Source organism: Bubalus bubalis, chromosome 4, assembly GCF_019923935.1.
Source record: "Bubalus bubalis isolate 160015118507 breed Murrah chromosome 4, NDDB_SH_1, whole genome shotgun sequence".
Classification (NCBI taxonomy): Eukaryota; Metazoa; Chordata; class Mammalia; order Artiodactyla; family Bovidae; genus Bubalus; species Bubalus bubalis.
In genome coordinates this window covers 20,495,158-20,511,887 of record NC_059160.1, presented here as the reverse complement: position 1 = coordinate 20,511,887, position 16,730 = coordinate 20,495,158, and the positions used below count along the sequence as shown (strand labels likewise).

General features: G+C 36.6%; 1 protein-coding gene across 3 annotated transcripts in view; it reads right to left on the bottom strand.

The window, feature by feature from the left end:
- LOC123333201 (NKG2-A/NKG2-B type II integral membrane protein) overlaps positions 1 to 10,312 on the bottom strand; it is a 106,665-nt gene extending 96,353 nt beyond the window's left edge. Inside the window, exons 1-6 of one of the 3 annotated variants that reach the window (XM_025283252.3) lie at positions 9,949 to 10,312; positions 7,992 to 8,102; positions 7,330 to 7,428; positions 6,781 to 6,834; positions 3,676 to 3,818; positions 657 to 957 (exon numbers count right to left, since the gene is read on the bottom strand). In XM_025283252.3, coding sequence (XP_025139037.2) covers positions 847 to 957; positions 3,676 to 3,818; positions 6,781 to 6,834; positions 7,330 to 7,428; positions 7,992 to 8,061 — 477 coding nt within the window. In that variant the 5' untranslated portion in view covers positions 8,062 to 8,102; positions 9,949 to 10,312 and the 3' untranslated portion in view covers positions 657 to 846. Of the gene's footprint in view, positions 1 to 656; positions 958 to 3,675; positions 3,819 to 6,780; positions 6,835 to 7,329; positions 7,429 to 7,991; positions 8,535 to 9,948 lie in introns of those variants that run through there. The other 2 variants (XM_045165302.1, XM_045165303.1) reach the window with 2 other exon arrangements.
- Positions 10,313 to 16,730: the final 6,418 nt, after the last annotated feature.

The window sequence follows — 16,730 nt, the reverse complement described above, 5'->3', positions numbered from 1 at the left end:
GTGGAGGGTCCACAATGTATCTCTATCAAGCTAAAATATAGGTGCAGCCCATAACAAAGCATTCTGAAATGAGAGATATACAGACTGGACTTCCAAGGGTCTGAGTTTTTATAAGGAAACGTTGTTGCATGTGTCTTTGGTTGTTGTTTCATTAGGTAGCAAGACAAGCTACCTACTTCTAACAAATGAAGTGCATGAATCTGGAACACTCAGAAGCAGACATCTTTGTTTCTTTAATATATGCACAGTTTCCTTTGTTTGACTCTTTCCAATCACTTAAAATAAAGTAAAAGCATATAAGTAATGTAAAATAGACATTCACTAATGCAAACATAAGAAATATTGGTTCAAAGTTAAGGTATATATATATTTTCTTTCCTTACAAGAAACTATCCCTTGGTGCCCTAGCCTTTCCTAAAGCAGACTTTATAAGGATTATAGCAACAAGTTGAAAAGCCTCCCTCTCTATATATACTCATTTTCTGAACTTAAATTCTTTGTATGTGTGTGTCTGTATGTACACGCAATGCTCATATGTGTGCTCAGTCGCTAAGTTATGTCCTCTTCTTTACAACCCCATGGACAGTAGCCTGCCAGCCTCCTCTGTTCATGGGATTTCCCAGGCAAGTATATTGCAGTGCATTGCCATTCTCCAGGGGATCTTCCTGATCCAGGGATCAAACCTGTGTCTCCTGCATTTCCAATGGATCTTTACCACTGAGCCACCTGTATATGCCCGTATACTTATGCATATTTGTCTATATATTGAAAGTGTGCATTTCCCTATATATTTTTCAAATGTAAACTAGAATATGGAACTTATTATTTACTATCTATTCTCGAGACTTACAATTTTAGAAAAGGCATTGACTTATCTTCCCATGTCCATTGATTTCTGGTACTTTTATGAGATAATCCAATCCAATAGAAATAGGATAGTTGGCTTTGAATGAAGTTCTGCAATAAAAGTGATATATTGTATGAGAAAAATGTCATTTCCTAATTCTGAAATGAAATAATAATCTTTTTAATATTTTTATTATTTTGAGTAACAAATAGTATAAAGATAAATTTCATCCTGATTCTGTTCAAATGATAAAATAATAGAATCTTAGATATATTTATTAAATATAGTGACATAAAAGAGACATAAAATAGCACTGTCTTAGCTTACCTATTTTTTTTTAAGATTTTTTTTGGATGTAGATAATTTTTTGAGAATTCCCTGGTTGTTCAGACATCTGTCTACAAAGTGGGAGACCTGGGTTCGATCCCTGGGTCGGGAAGATCCCCTGGAGAAGGAAATGGCAATCCACTCCAGTACTATTGCCTGGAAAATCCCATGGACAGAGGAGCCTGGTAGGCTACAGTCCATAGGGTTGCAAAGGTTTTAAAGCTTTTATTGAATGTGTTGTAATATTGCTTCTGTTTTATGCTTTGGATTTTTAGCCGAGAGGCATGTGGGCTCTTAGCTGCATGACGAGGGATCACATCTGTACCTTGTGTGCTGAAAGGTAAAGTCTTAACCATTGGACCACTAGGGAAGTCCTGTACCTATCTTATTTAATCTTCAGACTAAAATATCTTAATTTACTTTCAAAACTGATCCTTGTAGCTCAAGAAAAAATTCTGAGCAAAATTGGCTGGTATTTTGAGGTCCAGGTGTGAGAGATGTGAGGTTTTTACCAATGTCATTTAAATTTTTTTTCAAAGGTACTGTGCTTATTTTTTGTGAAGTGAGCATCTTGAAGAAGTGGTCCTTATTCTACCAGATGAGATGTTTACATAGGTATCTGGAAATTACTGGATAAGTACAAATGTAACTGATGTTCATCTTGTAACTTAATTTTTACCACATTTATGCACATATATTGGGATTTCCCTGATGGCTAGTGGTAAAGAACCTGCCTGCTAATGAAGGTGATGAGGGTTTGATCTCTGGTTCTGGAAGATTCCCTGAAGAAGGAAATGGTCACCCACCCAAGTACTCTTACCTGGGAAATCCCATGAACAGAGGAGACTGGCAGGCTACAGTGCATGGGGTTGCAAAAGAGTTGACATGACTTAGCAACTAAACAACAAACAACAGCAATGTACATATATTATCTCATGTGATCTTCCTAAAATATGTTGGAAAGAAAATATAACATTTTATTACAAGCAAAGTAATGTGTGAAAGGGAACTAAAGAGAGTTTCTGACTATAAATTCTATATTTCTCTATTCTGCTTTAGTTTTTACGCTTAGTTTGTTTTTATTTTCCTTTATTTCTTTCACCATAGAGAATATGGGAAAAACTTAGTCTCTCTACCCAGAAAAAAATTATGGACATACCATCTATTCATAAGATTTGACATTCAATTTCATGGTTGTCATAGATGGTCTTATTTCTTGATGGAGATATCCTACATAAAAGATTAGGGCTTCTAGTCTCTATAGCTAATTTTTGAGCCCACCAGGCTCTCCTGTCTATGGAATCCTCCAGGCAAGAATACTGGAGTGGGTTGCCATTCCCTTCTCCAGGGGATCTTGCTGACCCAGGGATGATACCCAGATCTTCTGCATTGCAGGCAGATTCTTTATTGTCTGAGCCACCAGCGAAGCCCCTTGGAATAAAAAGGAAGTTAATTCAGATCTGCAAATGTCTTCTTTTCGGGTTCAGATTTGCTCTGTTCTCTTGATGGTTTTCAAGTTCATATTTTTATAACTATTTATGAGTTGTTAAAAGCCAAAGATATGGGTGATTGTTCTATTACAGATAATTGAGTTAGTCTTAGTGTCTGTGAAAGAATATTGAAAGATTCTCCTTAACTTGAAATGTAAGAACATATTTCTTGAAAGAATAATAGTAAGTTATTTCTCTATTCAAATCAAGGATATTGATAAGGATTATGAAATATTTAGTTCAATTTTCTTGGAAGTTAGTATGAGTTAAAATTTAATATGAGTTTGAATTAATTGATCTTCAATTTTAAATTCATCCTAAGTCTTCCTTTTACCATAATCTCAGTGGTATTGTACTTCTTGATTTTGTTGGAGGTAAAATGACATTTTTTTTTTCAGAGAGAAGCTACATTTCCATGAAATTGTCAGTATGAAAATATGATTATCTCTGATAAAATGAAATATTTTAAGCATAATTTTTTCCTAATTGTTTCATGTTCCCCTTTACATTTGCTCTACTGGAAAAGTTCTAACTGTGGGAGAGTTAGATGAATTAAATGAAATTCTAATTTTATTTCTACTTGTATTTCTGACCTTAAGATGAGAACTGTCTAGATCTGAATCAACTTACAGCTGTAAACTATGGACACTCAAATATTATCAAGCATTCAGATTTAGCTAACAGGACTTCCCCAGTGGTCAAGTTGTTAAGAATCTGTCTGCCAAAGCAGGGGACACACCTTGGATCCTCAGTCCAGTAAGATTCCACATGCAACAGACAGCTAACCCTATGCACTACAACTACTGAGCCTGAGCTTTGAGCCCATACTCCACCACAAGGGAAGTCACCTCCACAAGAAGCCCTGTCACCGCAGGTAGAGAAAGCCCACGGGCAGCGAGGAGGACCCAGCACAGCTTAAAAAAAAAGAAAATGATTTAGGCAACAACTAATGGCCAGATGGCCAGGTGAATAGGATGAATACAGGGTGAGATGGAAAAAGAAATACGTCACCAGTTCTTCCTTATCTTCTATCTTAAGAAGTGTGGAGTCCATTTCCTTGCAGCGTTTTTTACTTTCTTCAAAGTTATTCGATTCATCCGAAAAATAGTAACATTTCTGTCCACAACACGACCATTTACTTTTACATTCCTTTCCTTAAAAACAAAAGATATTCCCCGGAGACCATTCAGTGTGTATCTTGAAAGGAATGCTCTGGAACTTAGCTACTGAGGAATCCTTTCTAGTCCTTGTAAAACCATTGATTTCATGAGATGGATGGACTTCATTTCTAAGTTCCCGGCCTTAGGGAGATGACTTATGCTATGCTAAGTCACTTCAGTTGTGTCTGACTCTGTGCAACCCCATAGATGGCAGCCCACCAGGCTCCCCCGTCCCTGGGATTATCCAGGCAAGAACACTGGAGTATGCTGCCATTTCCTTCTCCAGTGCGTGAAAGTGAAAGGTGAAAGTGAAGTCGCTCAGACCTGCCCAACTCTTAGCTATCCCATGGATTGCAGCCTAACAGTCTCCTCCGTCCATGGGATTTTCCAAGCAAGAGTACTGGAGTGGGGTGCCATTGCCTTCTCCAGGGAGATGACTTACATCCCTCCAAATCTATGCATAATACTATTAAAATTCTCTAGGAAATATATCTTAGAAAATTGATGTTTTTCCTCACAATCTCTACAGATAGGAGTTCACAGGGGAAAACAACTTATTTGTATTCTCTGAAAGAAAGAAAGTGAAAGTCACTCAGTCATGTTTGACTCTTTGCGACCTGTGAACTATACAGTCCATGGAATTCTCTAGGCCAGAATACTGGAGTGGGTAGCCTTTCCCTTCTCCAGGGGATTTCCTCAACCCAGGGATCAAGCCCAGGTCTCCCACATTGCAGGCAGATTCTTTGCCAGCTGAGCCACAAGGGAAGCAGCTCTAGACTAAGTCAAATCTATAGGTACAGAGCTGATCTTAACTTAGCATTGATACACTAACCTAGTACCTAATCTACATACCCATATGAGAGCATATAATAATGATTAGAGAATGTGCTAAAGGAGATGTAGAATTTTTTGGCAGAAAAAGTATTATTTTCAGAAATGGTGATTTAAAAGAATATATCATGTATACAGAAGAATCTAACTACTGGGAAACACGAGTATTTTTTTCTGAAATTAAATAAAATGAAAGTTGGACTTCACAGTTGGCTGAGTCTAAAATAACATCCAAATTGAGGAGGTTATCAATTGACTGAGAGAAGCAGAGAAGATACTTGTTGGTCTCAGTCTTTTATCTACATACCTCTATTAAGTGGTTTCTCTTTGAAAGTCATGTTTTTAGATGTGGAATTTTCTTGTGTTCCATTGTCCAGTGGAGGCTCTGATAATCCACCCTGGAAAACTTTTACTGTACATTATTGAAGTGAAGTGAAAGTAGCTCAGTTGTGTCTGACCATTTGCGATCCCATGGACCATGGAATTCTCCAGGCCAGAATACTGGAGTGGGTAGCCTTTCCCTTCTCCAGGGGATCTTCCCAACCCAGGGATCAAACCCAGATCTCCTGCATTGCAGGTGGATTCTTTACCAGCTGAGCCACAAGGGAAGCCCAATAATACTGGAGTGGGTAGCCTATCCCTTTTCCAGGGGACCTTCCCAACCCAGGAATCAAAATAGGGTCTCCCGCATTGTGGGCGGATTTTTTACCAACTGAGCTCTCAGGGACATCAGTACATCATTAGCTCCAGGAAAACATAACATGGGGCAGACTAAAAGGCATACATTAAATTTTAAGATGTCAGTTAATGTTCAGGAGTTTTATTCCTGTGTTTTTTAGGGAGATAAGACTATAAAGGAAGACGCAAATTACATCATGAAAAAGCCTTTAGGGATGCTAAGGTAGTTGGATTTTTAAGGTAAAATCCTTAAAATTACTCATTGCTGGCATTGTGATCTCAATGCCAGCAACGAGTAATCTGAAAATAGCATTTTTGCAGAATTATTCACAACAGCCAAGATATGGAAACATCCTAGGTGTCCATTGACAGATGAATGGATAAAAAAGTTGTGGGATACACACACACACACACACACATGCACATACATACAATGCAATATTCAGCCACAAGAAAGAAGGAAATTCTGCCATTTGCAACAACATAGATGAACTTTAAGGACATTATACTAAGTGAAATAAGTCAGACAAAGACAAGTATTGTATGCTGTCACTTATATGTGGAATCTAAAAAACTGAACTCATAGAAGCAGAGAGAAGAATAGTAGGTTCTAGGTGCTGGGGAGCAGAGAAGGAGGAAAAATGTTCAAAGGGTACATAATTTCAGTTATAAAATAAATACATGATGAGTATCTAATGTACAGGATTGTGACTGTAATTTAAAATATGGTATTCAATACCTGAATGTTGCTGAAATGATCTTAAATATTCTCACCACAAGAAAGAAGTGGTAATTATGTGGCTGGTGGTAATCACTTTACAATATATGTGTATAAAATCAACGCATTGTATACCTTGAACTTACACAGTGTTATATGTCAATTATAGCTCAATAAAGTTGGAAAAAATAAAAAAAAGAAAAATGTTCCATTTAAAATAGATCAAAAATAATAAAATATCCAGAAATATATTTAACTAATATGTGCAAAACATATACTTTAAAAACAAAATTGTTAAAAATCAAAGATTTAAATAAATGGATGGAAAGATATATCATATTTCCCTTATGTCACATGTGAAAATTAACTGAAAATGGATGAAAGAACAAACATGAAGTAAAAACAATGCTTTAGATAGCATAGGTGAAAGTTGTGATCCTGGATTAGGCAATGATTTCTTAGATATGATACTAAAAACCTCTGTTTTAGAATAACAATATTTTTTATCTCTTAAAGCAGGATAAAATTAGAGTCAATTGCCTATAATGGATATGGTGATCATATTGCTGCATAGGGAGAAAGCCTCTCTTATAATGATTATTTAGGAAAATTTGTTGCCTGATTTTATAATTTATGTTCTACCCCAAAATCTATTTCTATCTTCACTAGCCTAAGAGAGAGACAAAATACAAACTATATTTATATTAGAAGTTTGAAATCATTATGTACCTTTCTGGAGCTTTGTTACCAGAGAGGACTTATTCTGTTCTGATATTTGGGTACCTAGAAAAAAAGGAAGTAATCTTTTAAAATGTTAACACTGATTTAAATAAATCATAATAATTTTAGTTTTTAGTTTAAACATGGTGTTTGTAGGATTTAGGATGATCTGGAAAAAATTGCTTTAAGAATAATTAATGAGGTAATGAGGACTAGGGGGTGTATATTTCAAATATCTTAATGAAAAGACTCCACCACCTCTTACAATACTTGGTTCAAGAAATCTCAAGAACTAATTTGTTTTTCTCAATAAGGTGTTTCAGTTTCTTAAAATATATCTTTGAGTTATGAAATCAGAAAATATCTATGTATATATTTTATTTTCCCTACAATCATTCTGTAATTTATGCTTTGCTCAACTCAGAATAACCATTCAATACTTAGGCTAAATGCACACATTAAAATAAGAGTTCTATTCCATAATAATATGAAATTTTAGAGGCACCGACGATCATTAAAATGAAAGGTTCAATCATAGTCTTTCAAAACTTGACTTACGTGGAATAAAGGTTATCACTCTCACTATAGTATACATCAAGACAAAACAGACGATTCCCAGGATCACAACAATGAGCTTTTCTCGAGCTGACGGTGAATCTGCAGGGAGAGAAAAGGAAACACTGAGAAAGGAGTGATGGAGACAGTTATTTTAGAAGAACAAAAGATCCTACATCTGTGAGAATTCAAAGACATCAACTTGGACCCCAAAACAATATTTACCATTGCAATCCTCCTCTCAGAATATACCATTCCTTTTTTAGCGAATATAAGGCTTCACGAGTTATAGATCAAAGACTACAAATTACAGCAATGCCTGAGAAGGTAGTCCTAGAGGAGGGCATGGCAACCTTCTCCAGCATTCCTGCCTGGAGAATCCCCATGGACAGAGGAGCCTGGCGGGCTACAGTCCATGGGGTGGCAAAGAGGTGGACACAACTGAGCGACTAAGCACAGCACAGCACATATGTCATATTAGAATATTGTATTTCAAACTCCAGGTCTAAGTCTCATTAATAAAATCATGTAAGCGGGTAAATGCTTTACACTTGCAGTGGTAGTTCCTGTCATTCCACTGACATAATGAAAGGTAATTTCAAAGTTTAATCCCACGTAGGTTTTCTCCTGCTCAGCGGCTAAAATTGATCTTTTCAGGATCTTACCTCTCATTTGCTGTCTCCTGGTGTCCTTAACCATACTTGGTTCTGAGTCGTTTTCCTCTTGGTTCTTCATCTCTGTAGCTGTTTAATGTCAAGGATGTTGCTCTATGGAAACTTTACATAAGTAGTTAATAAATGGCATGTAAAATCACAAGAAACCTTGAAAGGTTAAACTGGGTGATGTGTGAGATCAGTTAACAGCACTCATTTAGCAGCTGAGCAAATCCAAGTTTGGTTGTCATTTCAGTAGACCTTTAGACAGCTGTTTCATGGTAGAGTAAGTAGTTTTAAAGATAGTATTTGGTGTTTAATAACCAAGAGTGGTGGGAATGGGCAGGAGGTGAGAGGGAAACTCAAAGGAGGGGACAGTTGTACACCTATGGTTAATTTATGCCGATGTATGACAGAAATCAAACCAATATTATAAAACACTCATCAATCAGTTAAAAACAAATAAATGTTTTAAAAAAATATTCTCTGTTTGACATAATGTTACTTGTTTATTGGAACAATTAAAATTAGTAGATAACTGAAAAAGTCCATGAATAGTAATATCCTGATGAATTGAAAGTCAAAATTCACAGAAACACTTGAAAATTGTTATAATATCTTTGTTCAAATTAAAGTCCATATTGGAAAAACTTGCACCAATTATATAGGTAAGTTTAAATCCATTAAAAGTTAAAGACAGCTTTCTATGATGAGGGAATAACAGTATTGGCATATATGGTACACTCTGCATTAAACTACTTTAATTGGGACATTCATTAATGAAAAGGGAATGAGATGCTATCAAATAATTCTTCTATTTTGAGTGATTGTGGAGCTCTAAGAAATCATTAAAAAATTAAAGAAATATTTTACATGTTAAAAATGGTACATGACATATTAAATTCTCCAAAAGTTTTTATCATGTAAAGACAAAACAATGTTAAAATGTCATTAAATACTTATTTTACATGAGTAATTGACAATTGACAATGGCTAAGATATGAAATCACAAAATGATAAGGAAAAGCATACATCATTTATGGAAGAACAATGTTGGTACAAACTTCCAGGAAGATCCTGAGGCTGTTAAGTCAATGAAGGAAGCTTTAGTTGTATCAGCAATTATAATCAGTCAATAATGTGCCTTAATAATTCAGTCAATGGATTCTGTAGTCAGTGCAATCTACAATTAATTCTGGCTTTGAAATTTACAATGTATAACTTGTAAAAATTATGTAGTATTTAGCAAATGAGTTTACTAATCTAAAATGAGAATAAAAATATGTATGATATAAAGCATGTAAAACACCTAATATTAAATTTGACTTTTATTTTATTTCTTATTTTAATGCAATTGCCATGGTATTATTCATATCAGGCAATATAATTTATTAGACAGAAATCTCTGTGTTAGTGTGATTTATCTTTTTTCAAATTTATGACCGAGTTTTTATAAGCATTTGATTGTATATAATTGAGTTAATCCAGCATTTTACTGGAGGTACCATATTCTGATTTTACTTTAATTAGACCAGTGAAGAATTATATTGGCCATTCACAATTCTATGAATCCATTTTAATAACATATTTTAAAGGGCTGAGTTAAATATTTAATACTGTATCTAATTCTATGTCTATTGATGACAAAATACAATGTTAACTGTCCCTTGTCCTGATGCTCCTGATCCTTCATCTTAAATTGGATTGATTAACAAACTCAGTTATACATGAAAGTTTTCACTTGAATAACATCTGCAGGCAAGAATTTGAACATTTTAAGAAATCATCCCAAATACTTCATATTTTATTCTTATTTTCTCCCCAAATTAAAATACCAAAATATCAAATACAGATACCAATATCTCTTTAATTTGTTTGCTTAGCAATTGTCCCTAAGTCAAACCACATTGGCATTTGTAATCTCCTACTAAATGAGATGAGGAATTAGGAAGGAGAGGGAAACACATACCTTCTGCAGGCCAGAGTCCTGCTTCTTCTCATGAGTGGCCAGGTTACTGTGAAAATCAAACAATGTCTGTGGTCTTCACAGACTGCCCTGTGAAGGCCCAGAGTGAAACAATAGTGGAAAAAGTACATTTCTTATCACCGTGTCACTGAAACAGGAAATTCTTACGCTTGGGTATTTTGAAGACAGTTTATCTAATCACACAACTCCAGAATATAGGAGACTTTGGATATGTAGTGTATCAGTTAGTTTGTTCTTTGGTGAGTTCTTCTGAGGATTGATTTCACTTTCTAAAAGATATAGGGGGACAAAGGACATGATCACCCTGCTGTTAACTTGCTTTCACTTCATTCCTCAATGTTGAACATCTACTCCTTGTCAAGAGTAACTTCTATGTTTAAGTTTTACTTTTAGATAAGTTTGCTAAACCTAGGCATTATTTATTTCTTTTCCTTATAATCTCATTGTGTCATTTCTATTATAATGGAGGAAATCATAATTCCATTGACAGTTCGTATTTAAGGATACTTGTCCCTAATTCAGAAGAGTTACTACATTTTAAACTTTATTAACTGTCATCTAATTTTTAGCTTTTTAAAATCTAGAAAAATGGAATATAAATCTGTAGTTATATACCAATTTATTGTTGTTGTTCAGTCGTGAAGCCATGTCTGACTCTTTGGGACACTGAGGACTGCAGCAGGCAAAGCTGCCCTTTACAATCTCCCTGAGTTTGCTCAAATTCACATCCAATGATGGGCTTCCCTGAGGGCTCAGATGGTAAAGAATCTGCTTGTGATGCAAGAGACCTGGGTTCAATCCCTGGCTGAGGAAGATCCCCTGGAGAAAGAAATGGCAACCTGCTCCAGTATTCTTGCCTGGAAAATTCCATGGAGAGAGGAGGCTAGCGGGGCTGCCGTCCATGAGGTCACAGAATCAGACATGACTGAAGAGACTGAGCACACCCATGACTACATGTCCATTGAGTCAGTGAGGTCATCCAGTCACATATTCCTCTGTGGCCCTCCTCTCCTCTTGCATGAATCTTTTCATCATCCAGCATCAGGATCTTTTCCAATAAGTCAGCTCTTTGCATCAGGTGGCCAAAGTATTGGAGCTTCGGTTCCATCATCAGTCCTTTACATGAATACTCAGGTTTATTTCCTTTAGGGTTGACTGGCTTGATCTCCTTGCTGTCCAAGGGACTCTCTCCAGCACCATAGCTGGAAAACATCAATTCTTTGGCTCTCAGCCTTTATGGTCCAACTCTCACATCCATACACAACTACTGGAAAAACCATAGCTTTGATTATATGGACCTTTGTCAGTAAAGTGATGTCTCTGCTTTTTAATATGCTATCTAATTTTGTCATAGCTTTACTTCCAAGGAGCAAGCACTTTTCAATTTCATGGCTGCAGTCATTGTAGACAGTGATTTTGGAGCCCAAGAAAATGAAATTTGACACTGTTTCCACTTTTTCTCCCTCTATTTGCTATGAAGTGATGGGACTGGATGCCATGATCTCTGTTTTTTGATTATTGAACTTTAAGCCATCTTTTTCATTCTCCTATTTCACCTGCATCAAGAGGCTCTTTAGTTCCTCTTCACTTTCTGGCATTAAAGTGGTATCATCTGCTATCTAAGGTTGTTGATATCTCTCGCTGCAATCTTAACACCATCTTGTGAGTCATCCAGCCAGCACTTCATATGATGCACTCTGCATATAATTTAAATAAGCAGGGTGACAATATCCAGCCTTGAAGTATTCCTTTCCCAATTTTAAACCAACCTACCATTCCGTTGTTCCATGTCCTGTTCTACTGTTGCTTCTTGACCTGCATGCAGATTTCTCAGGAGGCAGCTAAATTGGTCTGGTATTCCCATGTCTTTAAGAATATTCCACAGGTGGTTGTGATCCACACAGTCAAAGGCTTTAGCAGAGTCGATGAGGCAAAAGTAGATTTTTTTCAGGAATTTGCTGGCTTTCTCTATGATTCAATGGATGTTGGCAATTTGATCATCTGCCGTCTCTGAATCAAGCCTGAATATCAGAAAGTTCTCTGTTCATGTACTGCTGAAGCTTAACTTCAAGGATTTTGAGGATAATCTTGATATCACGTGAAATGAGTGCAATTGTAGGATAATTTGAACATTATTTGGCATTGCCTGTCTTTGGGAATGAAATGAAAACTGCCCTTTTCCAGTCCTCTGGCCACTGCTGAGTTTTCCAGTTTGCTGGCATATTGAGTGCAGCACTTTAACAGCATCATTCTTTAGGACTTGGAATAGCTCAGCTGGCGTTACACCACATCCACTAGCTTTGTTTTTAGTAAGGCTTCCTAAGGCCCACTTGACTTCACACTTCAGGATATCTGTCTCTAGGTGAGTGACCACACCACTGTGGTTATCTGGGTCAATAAGAGCTTTTCTGTACAGGTCAGTTCAGTTCAGTTCAGTCACTCAGTCATGTCCGACTCTTTGTGACTCCATGAATCGCAGCACGCCAGGCCTCCCTGTCCATCACCAACTCCCGGAGGTCACTCAGACTCATGTCCATCAAATCAGTGATGCCATACAGCCATCTCATCCTCTGTTGTCCCCTTCTCCTCTTGCCCCCAATCCCTCCCAGCATCAGAGGCTTTTCCAATGAGTCAACTCTTCACATGAGCTGGCCAAAGTACTGGAGTTTCAGCTTTAGCATCAGTCCTTCCAAAGAAATCCCAGGGCTTACCTCCTTCAGAATGGACTGGGTGGATCTCCTTGCAGTCCAAGGGACTTTCAAGAGTCTTCTCCAACACCACAGTTCAAAAGCATCAATTCTTCGGCATTCAGCCTTCTTCACAGTCCAACTCTCACATCCATTCATGACCACAGGAAAAACCATAGCCTTGACTAGACGGACCTTTGTTGGCAAAATAATGTCCCTGCTTTTGAATACGCTATCTAGGTTGGACATAAGTTTCCTTCCAAGGAGTAAGCGTCTTTTAATTTCATGGCTGCAGTCACAGGTATTCTGTGTATTTTTGCCACCTCTCCTTAATCTCTTCTGCTTCTGTTAAGTTCTTGCCATTTTTGTCCTCCCTTGTGCCTATCTTTGCATGAAATATTCCCTTGGCATCTCCAGTTTTCTTGAAGATATCTCTAGTTTTTCCCATTCTATTGTTTTTCTCTATTTCGTTGTATTGTTCACTTAAGAAGACTTTCTCTCTCCTTGCTAATCTATGGAACTCTGCATTCAGTTGGGTATACCTTTTCCTGCTCCTCTGCCTTTCACTTCTCTTCTTTTCTCTGGTATTTGTAAGCTGTTTGTAAGCTATTTGCAAACTCTATTATGTCCTAATAATATAAATTAATATTTGAACTTTCTATAGCAATTGCTAATGGCTACCTATATGGTGATTATCTTTATTATGTTTTATATTAATAAACTAAATAAATAATATCTATTACCCACTTCATTGAATTATAGCAAGTGAAGCATTCATTAATGATGCCAAATAATGTAAAATTCAGTAATATTCAATTTTAAAATCTGAGGTGAAAAGTGAAAGTCACTCAGTTGTGTCCAACTCTTTGCAAATGCATGAACTGTAGCCTACCATGAGGGGCTACCATTTTCTGGAGTGGGTAGCCATTCCCCTTTTCAGGGCATCTGCCCAATTCATGGACTGAACCAAATTCTCTTGTATTACAGGTAGATTGTTTACCAGCTGAGCTACAAGGTAAGTGTTAAATGTTTTATATTCAGTAATCTATTTCTAAATAACATATGAACCAAGGAAAAATCAAAGTCAAATTTCATAATCTTATATGAATTAAAAGAAAAATGTAACAACAAGATTCTGTCTTGTGACACATTAATTGCATTAAATGCATACATTATAAACAAAAAAAAGAAAGAAGAAATCTGAGCATGCTTGACAAGAAACTTGAAATGAAAAGCAGTTTTGGTGAAATTAAAGTAATTGACATAAAGATGAAGGAAGAAACTAGCAAATATGAAAAATCATGATGAAAAATTACTGTAGAGGGGAATAAAAGGGTCAAAGCTACTTTCATTTGAAAGAAAATAAAATTAATAAATGACACGTGGAGAATAGAGAAAACACGAATCATTTATATCTATATAAATATGAAAATCCAATGCTCCTACTGCTGCGAAGTCGCGTCAGTTGTGTCCGACTCTGTGTGACCCCATATGGTAGCCTGCCAGGCTTTTCCGTCCCTGGGATTCTCCAGGCAAGAACACTGGAGTGGTTGCCATTTCCTTCTCCAGTGCATGAAAGTGAGAAGTGAAAGTGAAGTCGCTCAGTCGTGTCCGACTCTTAGCGACCCCATGAACTGCAGCCCAGGCTCCTCCATCCATAGGATTTTTGCAGGCAAGAGTACTGGAGTGGGTCGCCAGGGCCTTCTCTGTGACAGTCCAATAGACGTTGGCAATTTGATTCTTTGTTGTTGATAAAATTGCCAACATCTGTTGGATCATTGGAAAAGCAAGAGACTTCCAGAAAAACACCTTCTGCTTTGACTATGCCAAAGCCTTCGACTGTGTAGATCACAACAAACTGTGGAAAATTATTCAAGAGATAGGATTACCAGACCGCCTGACCTGCCTCTTGAGAAATCTATATGTAGGTCAAGAAGCAACAGTTAGAATCGGACATGGAAGAGCGGACTGGTTCCAAATTGGGAAAGGAATATGTCAAGGCTGTATACTGTCACCCTGTTTATTTAACTTCCATGCAGAGCACATCATGCGAAATACCAGGCTGGATGAAGCACAGCTGGAATCAAGATTGCTGGGAGAAATAGCAATAACCTCAGATATGTAGATGACACCACCCTTATGACAGAAAGCGAAGAACTAAAGAGCCTCTTGATGAAAATGAAATAGGAGAGTAAAAAAGCTGGCTTAAAACTTAACATTCAGAAAGCGAAGATCATGGTATCCAGTCCCATCAGTTTATGGCAAAAACATGGGGAAACAATGGAAACAGTGAGAGACTTTATTTTTTTGGACTCCAAATTACAGATTTGACTGCAGCCATGAAATTGAAAGATGCTTGTTCCTTGGAAGGAAACCTATGGCCTAACTAGACAGCATACTAAAATCAGAGATGTTACTTTAAAGTCTGTCTAGTCAAAGCTTGGTTTTTCAGTACTCATGTATGGATGTGAGAGTTGGACCATATAGAAAACTGAGCACTGAAGAGTTGATGCTTTTGAACTGTGGTGATGGAGAAGACTCTTGAGAGTCCCTTGGGCTGGGAGGAGATCAAACCAGTCCATCCTGGGGAAAATCAGTCCTGAATATTCATTGGAAGGACCGATGCTGCAGCTGAAACTCTAATACTTTGGCCACCTGATGGGAGGAACTGACTCACTGGAAAAGACCCTGACTCTGGGAAAGATTGAAGGCGGGAGGAGAAGTGCACAACAGAGGATGAGATGGTTGGATGGTGTCACCGAGTCCATGGACATGAGTTTGAGCAAGATCTGGGAGTTGGTGATGGACAGGGAAGCCTGGTGTGCTGCAGTCCATGGGGTTGCAGAGTCAGATATGACTGAGTGACTGAACTGAAACCTGACAAAACCATTATGGTTTTTACAGATGTTAAACAGACAATAAAGCTGTATTATAAAAACTTTTTACAATCCATATGAAATAGAATGTCTAGAAAATGCAAATTACCAAATGTAGTACAACAACCATAAACCTGTATAAGCTTAACATGTGTTAAATATATTAAGTTCACTGTATAAACCTACCTACAAAAAATTCTAGGACCCCTAATGGTAACAGTAGTGAATAATAACATTTAAAACTATGCCAGGTCTTTCACCATAAAACAGAGGCTTCCATAGAGCCTTGATAACAAAACCTGTCAAGTTATATAATATCAATGGACTCACTCCAAACTCTTTATGATAATGGATGAAAAAAGTCATCTTAATCTAAATATGATATATGCAGTGATTTTTCATAGGAAGAAAATACAGAATGATTTTTGTGGTTTTAGTTCAGGAATGCATAATTGGTCAATATTTGAAGGAAAGAGATATTTCAAAAACATTAAAATTTTTCTCATTCCATTGAAAGAAAAATAGTAAAATGGTAAAATGACTGCATACTAAACCTATAAGAAAATTATGAATACTATGGAATTGCTTTCATGTTAGAAAGGTATATGAAAAAACCTTTAAAAAGACGTCATATTGAGCAATGAAATATTGAAATATTTTCCCCCAGTATAGAAAGGATACTTATAAGACCTTTACTGTACCATCTGTTCAACATTGGAAATAAAAGCCAATTGGGTAAAAATAAGTCAAAAACAAGAAAAACAAAAACAAAAAAAAGAAAAGAAAAACAATATAAAGTTATTGCACCTGGAAGGAAGAAATAAAACGTGATTATTCAGAGATGCACTATGTACATAAACAATCCAGAGGAATATATATTTGAAATGATAAAATTAATACATACAATCAGAGAAATCATTGGGCATGATTCTATTGTAGTAGCAACAATTACTACAAATTTAAAAACAAAATTGCTATTTACAAAAGCATGGCTATGAAATGTCCATATTTGTGTGAAATTTCAATGTTGGAAACTATAAAATATTTTAGGGGGATTTCGTTGGTGGTCCAGTGGTTCGGATTACTTGCTTCCTGGTGCAGGAAGTGGGCGTTCGATCCCTGGTCACTGAATCAAATTACCACATGCTGAACAGTGTCACACAAATAAATAAATAAATAAAAACTGATCAATAAAATAGGG